Here is a 24,789-nt window from a genome sequence, read left to right as displayed (position 1 = left end):
AATTATGGTCACCCAATCAAAACAGGGGGAGGGGGAGACTGGCAAACTAGGACAGGTGATGACTTGTCAGAAGAATTTCCATATCATATTTTTCTGAAGGAAGAACATTCCCTCAGATTCTACTGGCCTGCCATTGCATTAGGATTTACCAAGCCTCTTCAATATCATGGGAACTTGCAGAAACACCAAGAAGGACAGGCCCCTTATTCCAAGGAAGAGAATCAAGAGAATTGATGAGAAGTGGGGAAACAGAGAGTAATAAATGCTTGTAAAGCAATATGTTATTAGTCAGCTTGGTGTGAGATGGCCACTAGTAAATAATTTAAGGCACTGGCAATTGCATTGCTTAACAGTGTTCAATTATGTCTCTTCATTAGAAGCGGTTGTTGGGTATCCTCACCACATGACATCAGAAGTGGAGACAGAGTGTAAGGTGACTGTTAAATTAATGTTTGTGTTTTAATGTATGATTTTAAAAAAAGCAAAGAGAGAGGAAGAGACATACTGCAAAATGTCAGTGCGACAGCAAACAAACACCCTAATATATGTGCTGACCTTTCTTCTCAGACATGGGTTTGTATCCTGATAATGCAGCCCAGGCGCTCTTAAATAATGTAATGTTATTCTTGCAGACTAGAAGCAGTTTGTCAAGGCTTTGGGAAAGCTAACAAACTAGACCAAAACACACAAGTTGCGCTTTTCATAATTCTGAGGCAAACTACAGTTTTGATCCTGCTTTGCTCTCGCTTAAGGACGCCAAGTTTCAGGGTCAGAGAGGAACCAGCCCCTAAATATCTCCTCACATGCCACCTCCATCTTTTTTGAAGTAAAACTGGTATAGCAGACAAAGAAATGTGAGAGAAATGATTGATGGCTGCATTCCCTTTCAGCTTTTAATGGTACATATTCCACCTGCATACCCAGCTATGTGAACTAGGTTTGAAGCCCTACTCTGCCAGGGAAACTTAGTTGGTGGACAGTCTCCAGTCACTGTCTCTCAGCCTAACCCATCCCAAAGGATTATTGTGAGGATAAATTGGGGTGGGGGGGGGGGGAGGGAAGAAATGTAAGCTCTTTTCTATCCCCATAAAGAACAAAACTGGGTGTCCTTTTTAGGAATAACAAAGAATTAGACCAGGGGTTCTTGTTGTTAGTGGACCTTGTGAATGTCCTCTCGCATCTATTTCATGGAGAGTGGTCTGAATTTTGTATACAATCTCAAGTGTACTGATCAACAAAGCATTCAGATGGTAACATGTTCCATACATTGCTTTAATGCTGCAATTTGAACATATATTGTTATTTCTTTTTCTAAGTGCAATAGATCAATACACACTAGCCTTGCAGAAAAAGACACCTTAAGAAGAAAAATGGAAGCAAAATCAGTGTATAACCCACCCAGGATTATTACGATTCATGAGAGATGGCACAACTCTCACAATACTGTCATTGATACCTGTTGAAAGAGGAACAACAGAGTGTGAAATAAAATAAGAAGAAACAGAATTAGGGGAAGGTGCCATGATGGACAGTAGGGAAGCCAGCAAAGGGCTGGGGATCCCTACCATTGAAGGGTGTTAGTTCAATGGTGGGAGAAGATGGTTCAAACGAAGGAGTAAGAGATACAGTACTGTTCATACCCTTCTTACCTTCATCCCATCCTGAAATACAAGCGTGGAGGGGCTAGGAAAAATAGCTTTTCTCCAACACTGGTGCTGTGTAATGCCTGGTCCATCAATAATAAGACCACTACTCTACAGAACTTCTTTGATGGAAGTTGCATACTTGATGGAAACCTGGGTGAAAGAAGACAAAACCGTTACCCTGAAAGATCTGACCCCACCCAGTTTCTCTGACCTTCACCAATCTCAAACAAAGTTGAGATATGGCCTCAACAATCCCGAGAACTGAACGTGTGGACCAACGGAAGCCCTGCTGAATTTCTTGGAGCTAGTGACTGAATGGGTGCTGGATTCCCTCAGGGCCCAGATGTGGCTGAGTTTTCTACCAGGCTGGGGCTGGGGCCAGGGCCAGGGCCAAATCTCCCTGGCCCTGGTTGAAGCCAATTTTGGGACCAGGAACCCGGAGCAAATTTTGGTTACTAGATCTTAGTGCTCTTTGTGGTGCATAGGCAGGGGAAAGGACTACTGGGAAAGAAAATAACACATTTTCAGCAGTCTAGAGTTACAATTGTTGCCTCAGTACTCCTCCAGGTGAAATGGATACAGGCTGCTGGAGCGTCAGAACTAGAGGCTGATGCCCGTCTATTCCCTTCTTTGTTCCTGGTCCAGCTTGAACAATGTTAGCAGATGGTTAGATCTCCTAATGCTTACTGCCCCGGTTAGCTGTCCTTATGGGATCATGGCACTCCTTCCTCCAACCAAAGTGGAGCACACATCTTCATGGCTTTATTGCAAGAACATCTACTTCGAAAGCACATTGAAAGGGCATTGTACAAAATGGGCAGAATGGGCCCTGGTTATCTCCTTGCTTGAAACTTATATCTGTTGGCAATTTGAATGTCTTATGTTCTTCTTCCTAGACCTTTGGGAACCCCTACTTGACCTTCAAAGCTGGGCATGACACAGGGTAATGTGAGTAGTGTCAGAGCAGGCAACTGCAATCTTGGCATTATTTACGTCCCAAGGATGTTTGAATCTTGGTCCCTCTTCCACAAGGGATTCCTGCCTTGCAATAAGCCAGAAGTAGGTCTGGTTAGATATGTTGGATGGCTATCTGAAGGGTTTACACCAGGCACATTGAACCAAACTTGGGTCACAAAATGTCTTTCCAAAAGCAATACTATACACATAAAAGAGAGCCAAATCTAAAAAACAACACAAACTCGCAATAAAGGAATGAGCACTGAGCACTTTTCTCAAACAGCAAGATCCTAATGTTTAAAAAGCAGCAATATAAAACTATTCAAGCTCACAGAGCTGATCATAACAGTAATTCAAATGAACTAAATAAAATCAGTGAAATGGACTATTATATATTTCAAAATCCAAACAAAGGAGAAAAATGAACTAAAATGTTTGCATCTAATAGCCTGTCAGTTATCACTTACAAATATGCAATTTCCACTTGTCTTTGTGTGCTACCTTATTATCTTTTCCGTTAACTATTTCAATTAAAATTTGTTTTGTTTTAAGCCACATGCTAAACAAAACACCTACTAAGATAAGCCTTCTATAAGAAGCACCTGATATGTATGGGAAAATAAGTTCTTTGGCCATTTATCGAATACTAAGTAAATTTAGTGCAGAGGCATTCCGAAGTCAGGTCTCTCAATGACTTTTTGTCAAGGGAAAACTCCATGGGATCTCCATTCATATCTGTTTTCTAAATGTTGAGAACAGGACTGGGGCACCTGTCTACCCACTGTCAGAAAGAATCCTCACTTAGGTGTGATCTCTTGGGGCCACTATATTCATAATGGAGTATCTGTCTCTAACACCACTGTGACACTATTATAAGTCAATCCATATTAATTGTAAGGATACATACTAAACACTCATCTACTATTCAAGGCTACCATACTCAGAGGTGGGGCAGCTGCTGGGGTCCAAGAGTCCTGATGGAGCCCACTACTACTGGTGACCTCCAAAAAGTGGAACTGGTACTATAACTAGTTCATGTAATAATATCAGCTTTTCCAAGATAAATGTTGTTAGCCTGAAAAGCAGATTAATTTCAGCTGTCTTCTTTTGTAATGGCAACTTTAAGAATGTAACTAACAACATCCCTCAAATGCCTTATTCATTCTGCCACTAATTGCTCTGAAAGTCTTCAGCTGAGTTCAATAAAAAAAATATCTTATTGCCTTGAATTATCCCAAAACTGCTGAAACGGAATCTCTTGGGGCTTTCCATGTGCAACAAGATTTTGTTCTCTTGTCTCATTTGAATTCTGCACCACTAGAAACTTTGATATCTATCTCATCATCATTGAAGCCAGGCTGTTAAGTTTCATGGACTTCCATCGCAATTTATCCCCTCTCGTCTATTGTTATTTTTAACTATTTGATAGCCAAATAATTTACTACTATTGATTTTTCCCAGTAGTGTCAATGTTGAGTTTGACATTTTTTTATTTGGACAATTGGCAGCACCAGTCTGGAAAGCACTACTTCAGGGAGAAGTTGGGTAAGTGCAGAAAACCTGCAAAATGATTCTGTTTCTAGACTCAGACAGCTTCAGAGAGCAGTTAGGAGACTGGTAGTGCAATCCTAAGGAGAGTTACTCCAGTCTAAGCCCATTCATTCAATGGGAGTAACTGGAGTAACTCTCCTTAGGATTACACTATCAATGGTTTAAGCCTTGTGTGCATGCTGCCTCTGTAGGCTTGAGTGCTGTAACATGCTTCTTATAAAGCTGCCCTTCAAGACAACTCTGGAGCATTAGCTGGCGCAAAATCACATGGGCCTTTTTTAAACAGGCACAACGGCCTTGCCAGTGCCTTAGGGGCTCACCTTGACCCTCCCTCACTGGTGGCTATAGAGATGGGCAAAAGCCACAACCTCTGGAGTAGGAAACCAGCCCTGTCTGATGGATCACTACTTTAGGTGTTTGCCTAGCCAACTTTGTATCTCTTCCATAAAGTGTAAAAGACTGGATTGATCTACAAGTCTTGCATTTCTTGAGCCGGTTATAATTACTGCTGCTGTCCCCCTCCTCCCATTATTTTAATCTTAGATGTTGTCTTTAAATAGTGTATACACATTTGAATGTTCAGAAAAACAGCAGGCCATTCTGCACAATGACCAATGTTGCTAAATGTTTGCAGTATGCAGAAATGCTATATTTAATAGTGGAATTTCATCATTCCGCACAGGTTTGAAGTCCCAGTAGCGGTCTATTCATTCCCCACAGGTTTCCAGTCTCGCAGGAATTGCAACAAAGGAGGCAATATTTTTCCGCGCTTCTTCCTGCCCCTGGCCATCAGTCAAAGAGAACAGCCAATGAACTGTTGTATTTGTGCTCTGGAAAAGCCCCTTTCCCTTTAAAAACTGTTTTTTTTAAATCTGAAAACACCAGTAGCAATGAATATTTGTTCATTCAATGTCTCAGAAAGACATTTTTCACTGGCATATTAGCTGGTGCTTAATTGTTTACATGCTCTTCAAGTAACCCCCCCCCCCCAGGTACAATTTCTGACCGAAATTACGGGCAGTGTCAAACACGGGGCTGTATTGTGCTTGGAAACTTTAAAGACAATTGCAGAAGGGAGATTTGTTTTACTGTTAAGCTGAATTTACTGTTTTACTGAATTGCTCGTGGGGGACTACAGCTGAAGAAGTCTTGCTTATTAGCTGCTTTTTCCAGTTTAAGGGGGGGGGAAATGACGATCACGTCTCCGGAAGCACTGGGGTAAGAGCTAGGGAGGGACATTCTTTCACCGCTATTTTGAGAATGCACATGTCTTTCACTGATGTGTTGCGGCTTGTGCTCAGAAGTGTAGCATAGACCTGGAATTTATCATTTCATAAACATGAACCATTAAGGCAAAAGTATATTCATATTGTTTTCTAGTTTGCATAAAATAAGTAGTTTTAGTCTGCACTGCTATGTGTACTAGAATAACTGTGTAGGATTACAGTGCTAGTTGTGGTCTCCAACTAGCACTGTAATGAGCAGTGAGCAGTGAGCAGATCATAGCTTACTATCTGCAGTCAGCTCATGAATCTCACAGAAGACCCAGGAAAAGACTACCTGCCTTAAGCGATTTGTCTGTAATCTTTTATTTCACAGGGTTTTCTTCTGTGTTGCCTTAGCTGATAATTTTATTCCTACTGCTCTTCCTAGTAAATGTTCTGTTTCTAGGATGTAATAAAATTTGGGAACATGTTGGGATAGGAGGGAGGGGGTATAATTCAGAATATATTTCATTATACTTCATTCAAGAAGTAGCTCTTGGCTGGAAAAAGTTTGGTGCATGATAATCAAAATCTGTAACCTTGTTTTACTAGTAGGGAGTGAAAGTTATTTCCCCCCACCCCAATAATATGGGTTTGTAGAAATAGGTATCGGGCATTTCCAGGTGTATATCCTTCAAGTCACCCCAAATAATACATCTACAGAGATCTTATAGTCAGTGATCCATTCAGTTTATCTCAACATCAGAGTCCAAAATTTCTTCATTTAGGACACTCCTCCTGAGCCTGTTCTCTATCTCTGTTTTTCATAGGAGACCAAAGACAGCAAATTATTAGTGGATCACTTATTTAAATAGAAAGGCCAAAGTACCCATCTCCTATACAGACATTTATTTGTCTGTTCCTAATGATATGGCTGCCCAGTCAAACAGATAAAAATAGTAAAGGTGTCTTTGGTGTACCCTGCCCCAATCTTTCATTACAGTACTGTGTGTCTCATTTGTGACAGCAGAGGTTAATATTCTGTGACTGTCTGAATGAAAAATTCTATGTATATCTGATGCAATTCTTAAAATTATTTGGGCTGTGAAATTTCTGCTATTGAATTTGTTTTTTTTTTCTAGTTCAAAAATATTTAAGAGTAAGATTCCCAGTTTTCTTAGCCACAGTTGAAAAGATGCTGTATGTCTGTATTCATCATTTGAAGTTCACTTGCATCCATTATTTGGACATGAATGGATAGCTAGACCATTTCCTCACAGATTGGTAAAACGCGAATGGCTAACTGCTTGCCAGTGAGGGATGTTAAATCTCGTGTTTCAGCCTTCCTCATGGGGAGACCCTCTGCCCCATCATTGCTTTTTGCCTTCTGATTTCTCCTTCCGCTCCTTGGCTTGCCAATCACAGTAAGCCACCAATAACAGCACAGCAGTTTTCTCATGGACTGAAACTTTCTTCCCCTCCAGCCCTGAAAGTAATTTTTTAAGGCACTTCCACGTTTTTATGCAGTAATGACACAACACACATGCATTTTTAATGGAAATCAACACTGCCCCATTGCTATGGAGAAATGCCAGAATGATACAGCATGCCCCCCCCCCCCCGGAATTCATGTTATTTTGCAGTTTATTTCTGTCTTGGCTGGATTTCCGACATACTGATCATGGTGCCTGGATCCGCAAAAGACATTTTATATAATGGTTGGCTATAAAACAGAGTGCTCAGACCCCAGTATGACTGGAAGAAGGATGCTTGATCACCTGCCCTCCCCCCAGCTCATCTCCCACCTGCAGAATATGCAAACGGGGCTGTGTTGCCTGCCTGAGTTGTTAGAAGGCTGGACTGGTAACTGAGGCCCAAAAGGACATTTTGTGTAAATGGTTGGCTTTAAAACAAGGTGCTCAGACCCCTTTGGTCTATCAAGAAGAAGAATAGCTGGTTTTTATACCCCACTTTTCACTACCTGAAGGAGTCCCAAAGCTGCTTACAAACACCTTTCCCGTCTTCTCCCTACAACAGAACCTTGTGAGGTAGGTGGGGCTGAGAGAGCTCTAAGAGAACTGTGGATAGCCCAGGGTCACCCAGCTGGCTGCATGTGGAGGAGTGGGGAATCAAACCCAGTTCTCCAGATTAAAGTCCACTGCTCTTAACTGCTACACTACACTGACTCTCGATGAGGATAAATGGAGAAAGGGGGCTAATTGCATCTACTCTGGGGGGTACTGGGTCTTGGGTGGAGGTTTTCACAACACCTGCCACTGAATCCTTTTAACTGGAGAGGTCAGTGTTTAGACCTGGACCTTGTGCATGTAAAGCAGATATTCTGCCACTAGCCCATGCCCTTCCTTAACAAAACACCATGGCTTTCTATGGAGAATCCAAGCACCACTGGAGATTCCCATGGCTGGTGCTCCTTTAAACTTCATCCTTCTCCTTCTTGCCAAATTAGTTACTTCCTGGTCCTTGCCCAATGGCAGTTTGTCTCACGAGAATCAATGGCTGATCACCAGCATTTGCTGGAGGTGCTGCTGTTGTTTCAAGAACTGCTGTCCTAACTTGCAGCAGAGCCATTTTTGGCCTTAATTTTTTAAAAATGATGGACAGTAATTTTGCTTGTAACTGAGATTTTAAAAAGCTCTTCTTCCTCGGGTGATAATTAGCTATTATTTGAGAGTACTGCCAGAAAGTAATAAATTAAGCTAAAAAGCAACATAAGGAAAACATGAGAGCTTTACTGAATGAAATCTTGTCTTCTTAAGAAGACATCTAATAGGCCCTTGCTGTCGAGTACTGCCACATTTTACAGAAGAATATAGCATGATCCTGTGCTTATGGGACCTCTATGGCAATTCTGCTGCCAGCTCATGCCAAAAGCACATGGGGCTGGGAGAGTTGAACTAGGATGGCCAGGCTCAAAGTAGTGCTCAGCCATGTGGAATGGCTTTCAACCTTTCACAGTCGCTCAGCATAACCTACCTCACAGGGTTGTTGTGAGGATATGATGGAGGGGAAATGGTTTGATAAGCTACTCTGGGCTCCCATTGAGAACAAAAAGGGCTATAAATATAAAGTAAATAAGCATAGCCAATTTAAGTGTGCACTGAAGTCTAATGGATGAACATTTTCCAGTTTTCACGAGGGACTGATGATGACTGACTAGGGACATTGAATGAGATGTGTTGGAGTACAGAGGAGCCCTGTCTGGATTCAGCTTCATCTTGTCCCTCTTTCAACAGCTGACCATGGGATCTAGGCTATAGACAAGGAAAGAAGTTATAGACCCTAGATACTTGAGAGAAATATAGAACTGGGTACCAGCAGTATATTAATGTTCAGTATATGATGATATCCTGCCCCTAAAAACACTGGACAATGACATTTAAAGTGTTGACATATATATGAAATAATATATTAATTGCTGGCATTTGAACTTCCAGGGAGCTGACCAAGTACCTCTTATAGCCACACTCTGATGATGTTAAAGAAGAAACGACTGAAATCTCTAGTCTGCTACCACCCACAGAGTGATCTCATGCTCCAAAGTGTTCAATGGAACAATAGCAAAAGCTGCTGTTAAATCTACAGAATGAGCAGAGACATTTTCCATATCTGTCCATATACAAAGATATTCAGCATGTGCTACTAATATTGCCTCTGTTCCAAAACCAGACTGGAACTTAATTGCAATTAACCACATGTTTTATCCAGATGTTTTACCTAGAAATGCTTTGCCACAAGCCACTCAGTTTCTTTATTTACTAGAAGAGAAGACAACAATGAATCTAAGATGACCCCTCTCAAAAATGTTCTACATGCAACCAAATTGCTATTGGACATAACCATATGTCTTATATGAATATAACCCCTTCTTTATGATATGCTTGGAACCCCCCCCCCCTCAATCTTGAATTTGAGAAAATGGAATGCCTTACTCCCTAATAGGAAGTTAGGCCAGGTCTGCAATTACAAGGATCACCCTTGGCAAACATAGATTTGTTCCTCCTGTGATTCACTCCCATGGCTTGTTGTCACCAGTCGCTAAATATGCTGAAGAGCAGTGTTGAAGAAAAGATGTTTCAGGTTATGTTAAAGTCTCATCCAGTGGTGATTGATATTGGCTGGGGATGGTGGAGTAAATGGCAGGATTGTCAATTGAAACAGTCTTAGCCAGCACCGGTCAGACCCAATCTAATGCAGGCTCTCCTTTTTTCATTGTTCAGTAACAGTTCACCTGTTCACCACCGATGTGGTGGTGGTGGTGGTGGGAATCCTGTCTTTCCTTCCTACAACCAGTTGCTGAACACAGAACAGTAAGGTTTATGAGACAGATATGAGCACTGAAGTCTCCATTTGAATTTATTTCTCACTTTGTAAAATAACACAAAGCAAGGAGACCTTTGGTCACAGATAGGAGTCAAAGACTCACCACTAAGCAACTCACTATAACCAGCCCAAACTAGATTAAGAGTTGCAGGTGTGTAAAGAAATATTCAGGCACCACAGCACCTTTGCTTTCAGGAGTTAACATTATCTTGGAAATTCTGATGATGAAGTGTTTGAAAGAACATGCAAAGGGACTTTAATTTGCCACTAATGGGCCAATTCCATTCATGGATATTTGGCATAGGATTAATTCTTAAAATAAATTATTTAGGGTTGCCAACTCCAGATTGGGAAATTCTGGGAGATTTCTGTGTGAAGCTGGGTGTTTGGAGAAGGGAAGATCCTTAGTGGGATATGCCATAGATCCCACCTTCCCATTATGGCAGCCATGCTCCATGTGAGACCTGGAGTTCTCTCAGAGAACTATAGAGATCAGTTCCCCGTGAGCTTTGGAAGGTGAACTTTAGGGATTGAAGGTTTGGTTTTCTCTGAAGAAGTAAAATTACCTAAAGGGAAGCTCTCTCTTTATGTACAACTGAACTACTGAAGGACATACTTTACATCATCCTTCTTAAAGCCAAGGGGAAAGGTTGGCTTCTTTTTTTCTTTGCTCTCACAATAAGAGGGTTTAGGGTTCCTTTGTTTTGCTGTAGCAAAAAAGTAATTCTGAGGCACATACCTGGTAAGTCCTCCTACCCAGGCCTTTCTTACGTACTAACAGAAAATGGTTGCATCCTTCGAAAGGGGATGGTAAAATGCCCTGATATAGGGATGTTAGCCTCCAGGTGGGACCAGGGTATCCTCTGGAATTAGAACTCATGTCCAGACTACAGAGATCAGTTCCCTTGGAAAAATTGGCTGCTTTGGAGGGTAAACTCTATGGCATTGTACCTCACTGAGGTACCTGTCCTCCCCAAGCCCTACCCCCAAATTTCCAGGAGTTCCCCAACCTGGAGTTTACAACCCACTCCCCCTTGCTTGCAGCCGGGGGACCTGGCAACTCCACTTGAATGAAATGGTCATGTGTAAAAACACACAGAGAGATTCATTCTTTGAATAGGCCTAATTCTGAAGGAGGGTGGTAGTGATTTTAAAGAGGCGGTATGCTAGCTCATTTGAGTCTTAGAAGCTACAAAAACAAACAACCCCTCCCCATCCAACCCTATTCATTTCAAATAGTTCCAAATTGCTCAGTTTTTTCTCCCACTCCCTTCTCCCCTGAAAGAAGAAGAATAAGTTTGGCCCAGAGAGTCATATGGATCCACTAACCAATCAGGGACTCATATGGAACCTTAATATTGGTGTCTTATTGAGGATAAGCCTGGTTTAAAGGGTAAGAATGTCTCTATAAGATGAGGACTTGTATTTACTGTTGGTGAGGACAATAAGGAAGGAGAGAGGCAGGAGGTAGTCTGAGCTGCTGAAGTAGCATCTTATTTGCTCACTAGCTAGCCATTTGTTTCAAGGCACAAATCCAATGGCTGATTTTTATTCTTATTCTTAAAGCCCTTAATAGCTTCCCTTTCTTACTGTCTTCGGAGATGAAGCTGGTCGCAACCAGAGACAGGGCTTTTTCAGTAGAGTTTCCTCACCTATGGAATCACCCCCCTCCTGGATTTGACTGTCACTGTTATCTGTTGAGTGGGACAACTAAAAACATACTTTGGATGGTAGGCACCTGTTCACAGGTGAACAGAAACAACGCAGGAAGACTGAAATGCAATTGTGAGTTTAGCTTGCCGTTCATCCCCCACAATCCATTTAAAAATCTTGATGCAGACTCCCACAGAGTGGTGCTTCTTTCTCACTCACATGCACAACAGCAGCAGGGGAGGCTCAGCAGCTCTTTAAATTGTCTGTGTGAAATCTGCAAGTAGGCACTCCCTTTTCGCTTTTCTTAAATGGATTTTAGTTATCATAATGATGATTACAGTTTTCGCTCAAGTGGCTGACTTTGGAGGTGGGCAAGAAATGGACGTTTTACTAGCTGAAGGATTGTAACTTAAAAAAAAATAATAAAGTGCCAGAAAAGGTAATTCAGATTGTCCCTCTCAAATGAGATAGCAGCAGTAACTCAATTATTTATCCAGCATGGGCTAGTAATCGAGGTAGTTGCTAAGAAGCCTCCAGACCCAAGTGAAAGCTCTGCTTTTTGCTGAGACTGTACACTCTAGTGTACATTGTTTATGGAAATATTTTTAATGTCTCTGGTCTTCTGGAACATGTTATTTTCCTGTCAATCAGCTTTCAAGAAGCCTCCAAGGTAGACCAGTTGTATAGGGAAATGAAAATTCCAATATACAAATCTCTCTTCTGGTTGAAAAGGGTATTTCACAATTTGCTTATAGAAGCAGACTGTCACAATTCCTATTACTAAGAAGAAACAAGCTACATTTATTATAACATGAGCAAGTCATGTGCGTAGCTGTCCAAACATGTAAAATATCTTCTTTGAACAGGCACACTGGAGAGGCTGCACAGAAAATGTCCAAATAAATTATTTTGATGTAACTCTTCCCCGCATCCTGCAAACTGAAAATGATGTCTTTCTGCTAGATTTCCATGTCCTCTTGTGATGCACCGTGTTCAGAAAGAACTCTGAAAAACTCTTATCTTACCAAAGCCTGCCAAGCGTCGCTAATCACAGCAACTCTTCAGTTTATGCTCTTGCAAAAGCCAGTAATGCAACAGGATTTATGATGTATCCCTAAATGCCAGTAATAGATTACCCAAATTATTAGCAAACAGTTGACTGCTGTAGGTTTTCTGGGTTGTGTGGCTCCGAAAGCCTTCATTGTTAGAAAGCACTTTTACTGGTTCCAGTTTGCCTGCTGAGCTATAATGTGATGTACCTGTGGCATAGCTTTCCAACAAGCGGGATCCAGGTTTCCCAGAGGCATATGCACAACATACATGCATTAATTCCATGCTTGTCACGTTTGTTGCGTCAAAAAACGAGAGCAGAAGTCTTTAGAACCTTGTATCACATGGTCACAAAAAGCAAGGCCTGATCCTGTCTCCAGTCCAGCAGCCTCAAACAGGCTAAATTACACAACTGGCTCAATCCAGTCTCTTCACTCCACTGAAAATACCTATTCTTGCTTGCTTCTTCTGCTACACCTCTCCCAGATATTTGACTCTTCTATTCCTGATTTTGGAAGTGAAAGACTTTCCATGCCCAAGGAACTGCATTTCCTGTGTCTCAACTTACCATATGGAAATGTCATAGGAAATGAAGATAGTTTTGGAATGTTCAAAAGATCCCCAGAATTGCAGTACAAATACTTTACATATGCATGGGCTTGTGCTACTTTGTCATGATTGTCTCCTCCCCTCCATACCCATATGCCCAAAGCACAATTCTGCCCAAGGAAAAATACCCCCACCCAAACTTGCAAAATTAGATTGCCTCTTACTTAGAGATCAGCTATCCACATTCAAGGACTTTTTTAAAAAGCGGATATTTCCTGAAGGTGCACAGCTTTGGAGGTAAGAAAGCCTTGGTCCGTTCTATTCCAGGTTCCTAGTTTACAAGCTTCACTCCCAGTGTATTGAAAATATAAATGATACAGGGCGTTTTTCCCTAGCCTGTTGAAAGCTTTAATCTAATGCATAGAGATCATTCTTATATGCATGGTTGCCATGATGCATTGTCAAGGGGCACTGCATGGATTTCCAGTGGTGGTACAAATAAAACAGAATCCGTAAAATCAAGATTGACATAGCAGGCACTGAGGTTTAAGCATAAAATCTATACGTTGCCTCTTCCAAACAGCATGGCAACCACACATACTGAGAAAACTGTGGGTAATTGATGATCCCTTTACATATGGTTGGTAGGCTGCTAGTACAAGCAGCTGTAGTGGCTAAAGAGCAGGAGTGCACTAGTTTGCTTGGGACCACGGCTTCAACATGAAATGCCCAGAGCTTGTTTTGATGCAGAGGTGTGCATGCTAAGGAAGGAAGGAAGGAAATTATCTTGGCTGCAAGAGGAAGAGAATGGAAGAATGCTACCATTCCTGCAGATGGAAAAGCAGCACAGACAGACTAATGTGGCTGCTTTGAAGAGAGACAGTTCCAAGAGCTTAGTAATTAACCATGTGTGATCAGCAGCTATTGAGTCAACCACCATACTGAATGCTCCCACTGTATTGCAAGCAAATATTCAAGAGAAATGTGATGACAAAAGAATGGGCATTTTGGAGAAGGTAAATATACCTATCCATAATTTTATTTTGCTAAGTTTGCAGCATTGCTACCACATTGATGTTGAAGTGGAGGGGAAGGATGTTAATTATATACCATAATAAGAATTCTGATATTAATTGTAACAATTCTATATGTTACATAAAGATTCGAACAAATGTAGCATTAGCATCCCAGCTTTACAAAAGTATTATAATGTTCCAGTTCCCCAAATTTTTAAAACAAAATGTTGTGTTGTCTCATCAAATGAGTTTAAACATTTACCTGCTCCTATTAGCATTATTAATTACTAGAGAATATATTCTTTATGAAATAGCAAACTGGAATTACTAGATATATAATATTCAATAAATATATAAAATTTACCTTGTAACCATTTTGTAGGAAATCGATTTTGAAGATGGTTCTATGGAAACTCAGGGCCAACCACTGATGGGAGAGAGGGGGCCCACTTGGATTGCAAACCTCCTGGTCTGGTATGGAATTCTCCCAGAATTACAATGGCATTGCATTTCAGCTGAGCTCTATCCACTCCCCACATTCCACCATATTGCCATGAATTCAGCTCTGAGACTTGGCAATCCTTATTGGTTGTAGGCTTCAAGCTCAAAGGAGGCCTCACATCTAGATACTTCTTAATTTCTTGACCTTTGAGAAGTTTCACTCTTTTTATGCCTCATTTTGGTTTTTTATGTGTTATTATTTTTTGTTTGTTTGTCTAGGGGCATCAAAGGTTGGAAGCGGCTGGGTCAAAGAGCCAGTGGAAACTACAAAGAGAGAAACATCAAAGATACCTAACATGGTGTGATTACATTTTGCCTATGAAATACAAGATCTTTTTTCTTACAATGTTGAAGCTATATTTTAACTCTATAATTTCCATGGAAATTTGCTTCAAAATAGATTTCCTGTAAGATGATCAAAGCATAATTTTATGTATCTAAATGTTGTAGTTGACATACAGAGCAACAAACAGAAGTGCTAATTCTCATTCTTACAGAAAGCAGTTCTTTTTCAGTTAAAAATGTACAACAACAAGAACTTATATTTTATTTCACCTGGGTGTATTTATAATTTATAATCAATTATGGATCAATATAATCTGGTGAGATATTTGCTTTAAAAATGATCAACTACATTAATTAACAGATAATGAGGGTTTAAAAAAAATATCCGCTAATGGCCATGCCTGGGAATAGCAGGAAGCTTATAGTGCAGAATATTCTTCTTGTTAGCCATATACCTAATTTTCTTTAAGGTTTGCACAGGCTATATGCAACCCTGATCCTTTGAAAAACTGTTATCACACATTATTCTCACAGAGGGCGGGAACCCTTCCCATTAGTGCCTGGGAATTATCCCTGGGGAAGGTTGTTCACAAGAAGTGAACTTATGGCATGATAATTACCAGGTGAACTAATAATGTAGCTTGCTTTAAGCCACATAGAGAATAATTGATATGGATTTATTCCCTGACATGGATGACCCAGGCTAGTCCAATCTCGTCAGCCCTGATTAGTACTCGAATGGGAGATCACAAAGGAAGGTCCAAGTTGCTCTGCAGAAGCAGGCAATGAACAATCACCTCTGATGGTCTCTTGCTTTGAAAATTCTACGGTGTTATCAGAAGCTGGTTGTGACATGATGGTACTTTCCACCATCACCACTATTTGTTTATTTAAGGATTTATATACCCCATCTTTCTCCCAATATCGTCAGGACCTAAAGTGGGTAACAACACCAAATAGTATATAAAAATAATCATTTGTTGAAATTGTTATGTTATTACCCACATAAGTCTAGTACAAACACTTATAATCGTCAAGCTACCCGTCTCTTAAATAGCGCCCATTTGCCGCCTTGCTGTCAGATCCTAAGGATAGGTGCCTGGCTCATTCCTTCTGGGATGCTGTTAAACAGCAGCCGGGGACCAACAGAAAAGACCTCAACCCAAGTCAGACTGTGTTGTGAAGAGACAGAGGGGACTACTGGACGACCCTGTTGTGAGGAGTGCAAATTCCTTACCGGTATATTTAATACAAATACTGGAAACATGCTGGCCATAAAAGACTGGCTTCTAAAAGCCATGTCTCCAAAACTTTCCCATCTGAAACCAGGTCTTGGGAACATGGATAGCACAGGATTATAAAGCTCCCCTGAGAATTCTGTTCTCATACATGGGGCACTCGATATTCCCTTTAAAGATGGCAAAGGATGGCCTCCATACGCAAATAGGAAAAGTGCAAAATTATAGACAAGCTGTTCTTTTTTGGCCTGGATTTCTCTTTCATAAGGAAGTTTACAGACAGGCCCATAATAAGAAACTATGTAGACAACCCATTCTTAAGTGTTATATAGGGATGTCACCATTATGTAATATTTTAAAATATATACCGTATGTTCTTCCAGCATTCACACTGTCTAATATTTAAAATGTGCAAACAAGGAACAAACTGTGTATTTCTACCTTGCTATCTTAATGTTTAAAATGACACTACTTAATGACCCTAAGAACAGGGGCAAATTACCATTCATAATGAATGTGCATAGCTACAGATGCTACCTTCAAAACCTGCATGAGTGGGAAACTCATACAGGCTCACTGGCCAGTGAAGTATTCATACTGCCACATTCTCACTTTCTGACCTTTAGTACTAATTGATCAGTCCACGGGGCAAGGAAGTAAAAAGCACAGAATAACCTAGAGTACAGTTGTGTTGTTTTGAACACATCTAGCAGCTCACACCATGGAAGAGAGAGAAACAAGTGAAAGAACTGGCTCCTTTGTTTTTAAGGCCCAGTGTTGTTAGCAGCAATGGGGGCCCATCCAGGATAAACATCGAGATGGAACAAAGGCACAGCCCACGTCATGACAGCAAGCATGACCACAGCAACTCCAATGATATTGACACCCAAACCAGCTTTCACCTAGAAAGAGAGGAAAAAAATGTGTTCAAAAGGGAAAATTTTCAAAGCAATTTTGCAAGGCTAAATTCAGGTGGCTAAATTCAGGTGGGTTGCCATGTTGTTCTGAAGCAGCTGGAGTCTAGTAGCACCGTTAAGACCAATGAAGCTTTATTCAAAGCATTTCTCAGATATCTGAAGAGGTATGTATGCAAATGAAAGCTTATACCTTGAATAAAACTTAATTGGTCCTAAAGATACCACTGGATTCAAACTTTGTTTTGCAAGACTAAAGATATGCTTTAAAAGCTGGTATTGTTTAGTTGATAGGAATCTGGTCTTGAGGTGGGAAGATCCTGTGCTGGGTTAAGGCAGGTCACATTCTGGGACAGATTAATACATGTGAGGACCTAAATCATGTCAAGTTCAAGTAGAGCCGCCGATCCCCTTGGCCATCAGTGGGAGATGGTGGGGTTGCCAGATCCAGGTTGGGAAACTCCTTGAGATTTGGAGATGGGGCCTGGGGGAAATAATGCAGAGTACAATGCCATAAAAACTACCATCCAAAGCATTAATTTTCTCCAGGGGACCTGATCTTTATAATCTGGAGATGAGCAGTAATTCTTGGGGAATCCCAGCTCCGACCTAGAAGATGGCATCTTCATACTATACCATTAGAAAAATATGCAGTAGTAATATTTAGTGTTTTCTTTTATTTTGAAATTTTGAAGCTGAGGGAAAACAACCCAGACATTTTGGTAAATAAAATATAAATTATAAAAATTGCTATAACATCTTTTTATATGGTATTGCCCCACAAGATAATGAAAGAATTACTAAGAGTTATAATGGCAGATGTTGGAAAAGTCAAAATATAAATGTATGTTATTAAATGTGTTACCAAATAATATTAAAATGTATAATCAGCTTGTTAAATATAGGGTAACAGCTGCTAGGAACCTTTATGTATCAAGATAGAAGAAAGAATCATTACCAGATATTACAGATTGTTTATATAAACTGATGGAATATGGAACAATGGCAAAACTTACATATTTGATACACAACAAATCAACATTGGAATTTAGAGGAAAATGGAGCCCAATACTAGACTATATTGAGCAGCAGAATCTGAGATGAAAAGAAATAAGCTATCTCTAGACTGTATAAGCTAATTATAGAGAAACTGCACTATGTGATGTAACATATGTATTGTTAAATGCAAACTCTATGGGCCATTCTGCACACGGAAAATATAGTGAAATATTTACCTTTTGAGATGCCATATTTTTGGCATTTTAAACAACGCCATCAGCATCCAGCCTCCCAAAAGCATACCAGCAGCTATATCCTCCATTTTAAAGCACTAGCTGGAGAATCGCATAAAGTGGATTCCCCAAACTATGTAGCGCTAGCCAGAGGAGAGAAACAAGCAAGCCATCCATTAAGGACATGTGTGGAGACAAAGCAGCACTACTTCCACCTCCAGTGCCTGCCCTCACACCCACCACCTTCTCCTGGGGATAGGGCTTTTTAAAATAGCAAACTGCCTGGAGCAAGGAATACACATTGATTCATCCTGGCAAAGCAAAAAAAAAAAAAAATTCCCCACCAGTTGATGCACAAAGCATGCCTCTCCAAAAAAATAATCAGGAAAAAAATACTTTTCTTAAGCTTCATGTCTCATTATTCCAAAAGGGGTGACATCAGAATAAACACTATGCATCTATGATCAGATGCATAGGCATAGAAATGGAGAAGTTTTACTTTAAAAAAAATCACTTGCATCGCAGTCACTTTAAAACAGGGAGAAAGGTGATTGGCTGCCTGGCATGACTGACAAGCAGAGAGAGAGTTGCATGTATAGTGCATGCCTCTCCTCTGCCATTGCAAGCAGCCATGGAGAGTGTCAGGAAGTGCCAAAAAGCAGCAGAAGAAAGCGAGAGAGCAAGAAGGTGAGAAATGGTGGGGGGCTATTTTTTATAGTGTCACACAATTGCGCTGGCGTGACACTATGTTTTTGGATTTTCAGAATGGCCCTATGTATATCCTTTTTCTAAATAGTAGTTTTGTAGTATATAATATGTAATATTTTTTCTTTGTATCAATTTAAATGAAAAGCAACATAAAATATATTGTTTACAACTTATTTAGCAGTTAAAATTGTATTAGCTACCATATTCATGAAATGTAAAAGTATCAATATATTTGCTCTTTATATGAAAAATGAGAAGTATGGTTTACCCTTTGACAAGGGACTGCAAACATTTGCATTGCATGCTATATGTATCTTTATTTTTTACCACCGGAGAGAGAAGAAACCTTGAAAATAAATTAGGTATTATTTGGACAGAAAGTTTCTTAGGATCATAGGAAGTAGCACCAGAAGCACCAGAATATTTGGATATTATGATAACTTTCTATCATTGAATCCACAGACCTTTTTCATGCTGTATATTTGCTCTCAGTGAAATGCTTTAGAACAAAGTTTGAGTACAGTGGCAACTTTAAGACCCACAAAGTTATAAGTGCCACTGTATTCAAAGTTTGTTCCATTGCTGCAGACCAACATGGCTACCTACGCAAGGGAAATGTTTTGTAAGACAAGACTTTTCTCACTCAAAAAGAAAACATTTCATAGAAGGTTGGTTTATTTTTGGCACTCTCCTAATTTTCCTAGTTTTTTTACATTTTTTTCATTCCATATATTTTGAGTATTAAAAAAATTGCCCTTGAAAGCATTTGACACACTCTGAAAGTAAAAACATTTTGTAGGTGAAATAGGTGTAATAGGTTCCTGTAAGAATTATTTAGTATATAAGTGAAATATTTTCAGCATTTAGGAGGAATACTACTTAAATATATCATTAGTGCATAAGAGAAATATGCAATAAATTCATGTCAGCTGTGCATGATTGGCTGAATACCTACCATATCAATAACACTCAAGTGTCCATAGGAAAACACGATGGCATTAGGTGGATTTGCTACGGGGAGCAGGAATGCAAATGACGTGCAGAGGGTTGAGGGGATCAAAATATAAAGGGGGTTCACGTGAATGGCTTCAGCCTGCAAAACATCATGAGAGATCTGGTTTCAGTAATTCATTGTACATATTAATTACAAGAATTTTAGATCTGATGTGATAAGGGCCTAATATGCAAAGGAGAACTGACACAAACATAGCATCAGTATAACAGAATCATAAAGCATAAGCATGGCCATTCTGGTGCATTAATCGTTCAGAATGTTTAAATGTGCCATAGCCTATGGAACAGATTGTTACCAAAGGTCTTTCATTCCCATGGATATATTGGTATGCCACCTTACTGGGATGAAAGGCAGCTGCTCTGCACGATTCTATACAGAAAGGGCCACAGCAGTGATTTAATCTGCTTTAGTGTAGTGGTCTTTTAAGATCGGTAGAGCAAAGATTAGTTTGAGTTCCCTGTATTTGCTATAGCAATATAGACACAGTCACACCAAAAATAAACATTCCAACATTCCTTGTGCCTCCACAAGGGTTGGGACTAGATACTTACATGTTAGAATGAAATCTGGGAATTCAGAAAACATTACAGCAGGATGTCTGTATATTGATATTTTAGTGCCTTTAAAAAATGAAACAACTCATCATCGTGGGGGGGGGGGGCAAAGGACAGGGAATGAGATGACAGGTTGACAGTCCAGTCATTGTAGAGTGGGCTGGAGTTTCTGCGAGAGTGGGCAGGACAAAGAAGTATCTAAAATAAATGTTATATCCTCAGCTACACACAATATTACACAATTGCCATCCTCTGATTCTTGGTCACATTTACTCATTCAGATCCCCATTGAAACCCTTTGGCAACGCAGTGAAAAACAAAATTAATTGGAACAGGGTAGTCTTCTGCTCCAGGTTGTTTTCTGTTTACAGAAAGAAAACTACTCAGGAATTGGCAGTACTTCAGGGACTTTTTTGCAGACATGCAGGTCGCAATATCCTAACAGAAAACTACATCTGTGCGCATTCAACAAAAGAAGTTCAACCAGGGTAGAATTTTCCCCAACATCTTTGTGCTTTTTTCCAAAAGAAATTGCAACTGGGGTGGTCATTTTCATCAACTGCTGTATAAGAGTGGCAAAACACAAACGTATGTTGTTGTTATGTGCGAAGTCGTGTCCGACCCATCGCGACCCCATGGACAATGATCCTCCAGGCCTTCCTGTCCTCTACCATTCCCCGGAGTCCATTTAAGTTTGCACCTACTGCTTCAGTGACTCCATCCAGCCACCTCATTCTCTGTCGTCCCCTTCTTCTTTTGCCCTCGATCGCTCCCAGCATTAGGCTCTTCTCCAGGGAGTCCTTCCTTCTCATGAGGTGGCCAAAATATTTGAGTTTCATCTTCAGGATCTGGCCTTCTAAAGAGCAGTCAGGGCTGATCTCCTCTAGGACTGACCGGTTTGTTCGCCTTGCAGTCCAAGGGACTCGCAAGAGTCTTCTCCAGCACCAGAGTTCAAAAGCCTCAATTCTTTGACGCTCGGCCTTCCTTATGGTCCAACTTTCGCAGCCATACATTGCAACTGGGAAGACCATAGCCTTGACTAAACGCACTTTTGTTGGCAGGGTGATGTCTCTGCTTTTTAGGATGCTGTCTAGATTTGCCATAGCTTTCCTCCCCAGGAGCAAGCGTCTTTTAATTTCTTTGCTGCAGTCCCCATCTGCAGTGATCTTGGAGCCCAGGAAAATAAAATCTGTCACTATCTCCATTTCTTCCCCTTCTATTTGCCAGGAATTGAGAGGGCTGGATGCCATGATCTTTGTTTTCTTGATGTTGAGTTTACACAAACGTATACTATCCTTTATCTATCTTGAATTGACCACTTCAAAAACAAGCCAGATGTAGAAAAGAAACTCACCAAAGGGGATAGAATAGGCAGAAATATGGTGATGGTGGCAGGATTGCTGGCTACTTCAGTCACTGAGGTGACAATCAAAGATGAAATCAGAATAATCAGCCAGACAGGCAGTGATCCCAAAGGAGTTAATTTGCTTCCTATCCAGGCTGAGAGTTGTGAAACCTGAGAAGGAACATTTGCATAAATTAGTTATCTATATAAAGGACTAGCTCCCCCCCACCATACGTACCACTAAAAAAAAAGGTGACCATCCCTGTGTATGTGTATGCAAACTTTTCTTGCTTACAGTCACCCTGCTAACTCATAACGATAAACCACTTCTCACTCATAACGATAAACCACTTAATAATAACATGTAATTCTGTACCAAGGCCTGCAAAAAGATGCTAACTTTTCTCTCAGAGCCAGTTTGGTGTAGTGGTTAGGAGTGCGGACTTCTAATCTGGCATGCCAGGTTCAATTCTGCGCTCCCCCACATGCAACCAGCTGGGTGACCTTGGGTTCGCCACAGCACTGATATAACTGTTCTGACCGAGCAGTGATATCAGGGCTCTCTCAGCCTCACCCACCCCACAGGGTGTCTGTTGTGGGGAGAGGAATGGGAAGGCAACTGTAAGCCGCTTTGAGCCTCTTTCGGGTAGGGAAAAGTGGCATATAAGAACCAACTCTTCTTCTTCTTCTTCATTTAGACCCTAGCAACACCATCAGTGGACACAGTAAAAAGAGCCATACCATCTCTGGTTCATACTCTTGCTCATCCTGTGATGATATTTATGCTGTCATGCGTCAGTAAACTGGCCAGTCCACTGACAAAGAATTAATGGACATAACACTGACATAAGAAACTACAATATTAAAAAAAAAACACTGGAGGAACATTACAGGGTTCTTTTTGTTTTGAAAAGGGGTTTCTATCATTGCTTGTACAACCCTCTGCTTGCATCTTATGTTAAATCATCACTTCCTCACCTCTCCCCCTGCCACCCAGAATGCTGCTCTTAGGGGAGAAGAGGCTTCCAGTAATACTATGAGGAGGAAATCATAGGTCTGTGGCAAGAGGGGAAAATGGGTGCAAATCAACCCCACTTTGTTAGTGGAATTTTCTGCTGTATCCATCCCCATGACTCCTACCATTCAACAATAAAGAATTATTATTCTATTATTATTTATTTGATTTATAGCCTGCCACTCCCAGCCTAGCTGGCTCATGGTGGGTTACACATTTTAAACCCCACAATAAAATCTAGTAAAATACTCTATGCCACTCAGCAACTTCCTAACCCACTGCCTCAGGGGATAGATGGTAACAGATGGTGATCTGGGAATGGCTGCTGTTCTAGCCAGTCGGGGAGGCGGCTTGGTCTAATTACCCTGGCCTTGCCCAAAAACCTGGTGGAAGAGCTCTAACAGGGCCCTCAGTTCACCCAGAAGCTCATTCCACCAGGTTGGAGCCAGGATAGAAAAGACCCTGGGCTGGGTCGAGGCCCAGCATATCTCTCGTGGGCCAGGGATCACCAGCAAGTTTTTACCCACAAAGCGAAGAGACCTGCGGGGGACATAGGACAGTAGGTGGTCCCACAGATATGTGGGGCCCAGACCACGAATGGTCTTAAAGTTCAATACCAAAACCTTGAACCTGATCTGGGCCACAACTGGCAACCCATGCAGCTGCCTCAACACTGGCTGGATATAGGCCCTCCATGGTGTACCTGTGAGGATCCTAGCAGCTGCAATTTCCAGGTCAAGGCCAAGGGAAGACCAGCATAGAGCGAGATACAGAAGTCATTCATGGAGGTGACCATTGCATGGATCACTGTGGCCAAGTGATCTGAGGACAGATAGGGTGCTAGTAGCCTCACCTGGCAAAGATGGAAGAATGCCAGGCAATCTACCCTCGTGACATGAACCTCCATTGATAGGGAGGCATCCAGAATCACACACAAGTTCCTGGCCTCTGGTGAGATGGTAAGTTGCACCCTTGGCCAGGGCGGGCAATCACACTTCCTGATCCAATTGCTTCCTACCCAGCCTCCATCTTGGATGGTTTGAGTTTCAGGTGACTCTGCTCTAACCATCCAGCTTTGGCTTCCAAACATCTGTATCTGGGAGGGGGGGAATCCGGGCGGCCATCCATCAGGAGACGGATCTGGGTGTCATCCGCATATTGGTGACAACCCAGCCACGAAACTCTGTACCAGCTGAGCCAGAGGGTCCATAAATATGTTAAACAATGTGGGGGAGGGAAGTGTAGAGACTTTAAAAAGCCATCTCAAAGTGTGGAACAGAAACCTCAACCACACTCACTGCCTCCAGTGTCCTGCATCCAGTGGTATGGGAAGTTTGGTTTAGGTCTGGTAGTATGTTATGAGGCAACAATCAATTCTGACCAAGTTACACATGTAGAAGTAGAAGAAGAAGAAGAGTTGGTTCTTATATGCAGCTTTTCTCTACCCAAAGGAGTCTCAAAGCAGCTTACAGCCACCTTTCCTCTCCCCACAACCTACACCCTGTGAGGTAGGTGAGGCTGAGAGAACTCTGACATTACCGCTCAGTCTGAACAGCTTTATCATTGCTGTGGCGAGCCCAAGGTCACCCAGCTGGTTGCATGTGGGGGAGCGGGGAATCAAACTTGGCTCGCCAGACTGGAAGTATGCACTCCTATATATGTGAAAATATCAACAATCAAAATGGTGCTTAGTGCTCGGAAGTTCAACAAAATTTTGATCACCAGATCATATGGAACAGCAGAAAAAAAATCTGTTGTTTGTATTTAAAATACTGTTACAGGATATGAAGTAGTCCTTTATTGGACTATATTTAGGTCATTGCAGAATAGATTCTTCATGATATCATGTTGCAAACTTACATACTTATTAAGTAAGTAGACTACTAAGTAAGTAGTTAACATGTTTAGGATTGCACTGCATGTCTTTGAGTACCACTCTTCTGTGACTGAAGACCCTCTAATGAAGCTAGTATTGGAAAACATGATTCTATTTGAACTGCCTGTTTTACCATTA

General features: G+C 41.1%; 1 protein-coding gene across 2 annotated transcripts in view; it reads right to left on the bottom strand.

Annotated features, from left to right (window-relative positions):
• Positions 1-13,973: 13,973 nt before the first annotated feature.
• Positions 13,974-24,789, bottom strand: part of SLC13A1 (solute carrier family 13 member 1) — a 100,033-nt gene continuing 89,217 nt past the window's right edge. For both annotated transcript variants that reach the window (XM_077338366.1, XM_077338367.1), the window contains 3 exons: positions 21,770-21,931; positions 19,802-19,939; positions 13,974-16,894 (listed from right to left, as the gene is read on the bottom strand). In XM_077338366.1, coding sequence (XP_077194481.1) covers positions 16,757-16,894; positions 19,802-19,939; positions 21,770-21,931 — 438 coding nt within the window. In that variant the 3' untranslated portion in view covers positions 13,974-16,756. The remainder of the gene's footprint in view (positions 16,895-19,801; positions 19,940-21,769; positions 21,932-24,789) is intronic.

Source organism: Paroedura picta, chromosome 5 (assembly GCF_049243985.1).
Source record: "Paroedura picta isolate Pp20150507F chromosome 5, Ppicta_v3.0, whole genome shotgun sequence".
Classification (NCBI taxonomy): Eukaryota; Metazoa; Chordata; class Lepidosauria; order Squamata; family Gekkonidae; genus Paroedura; species Paroedura picta.
The sequence above is the reverse complement of the archived record's forward strand: the minus strand, read 5'-3'. Positions and strand labels throughout refer to the sequence as shown.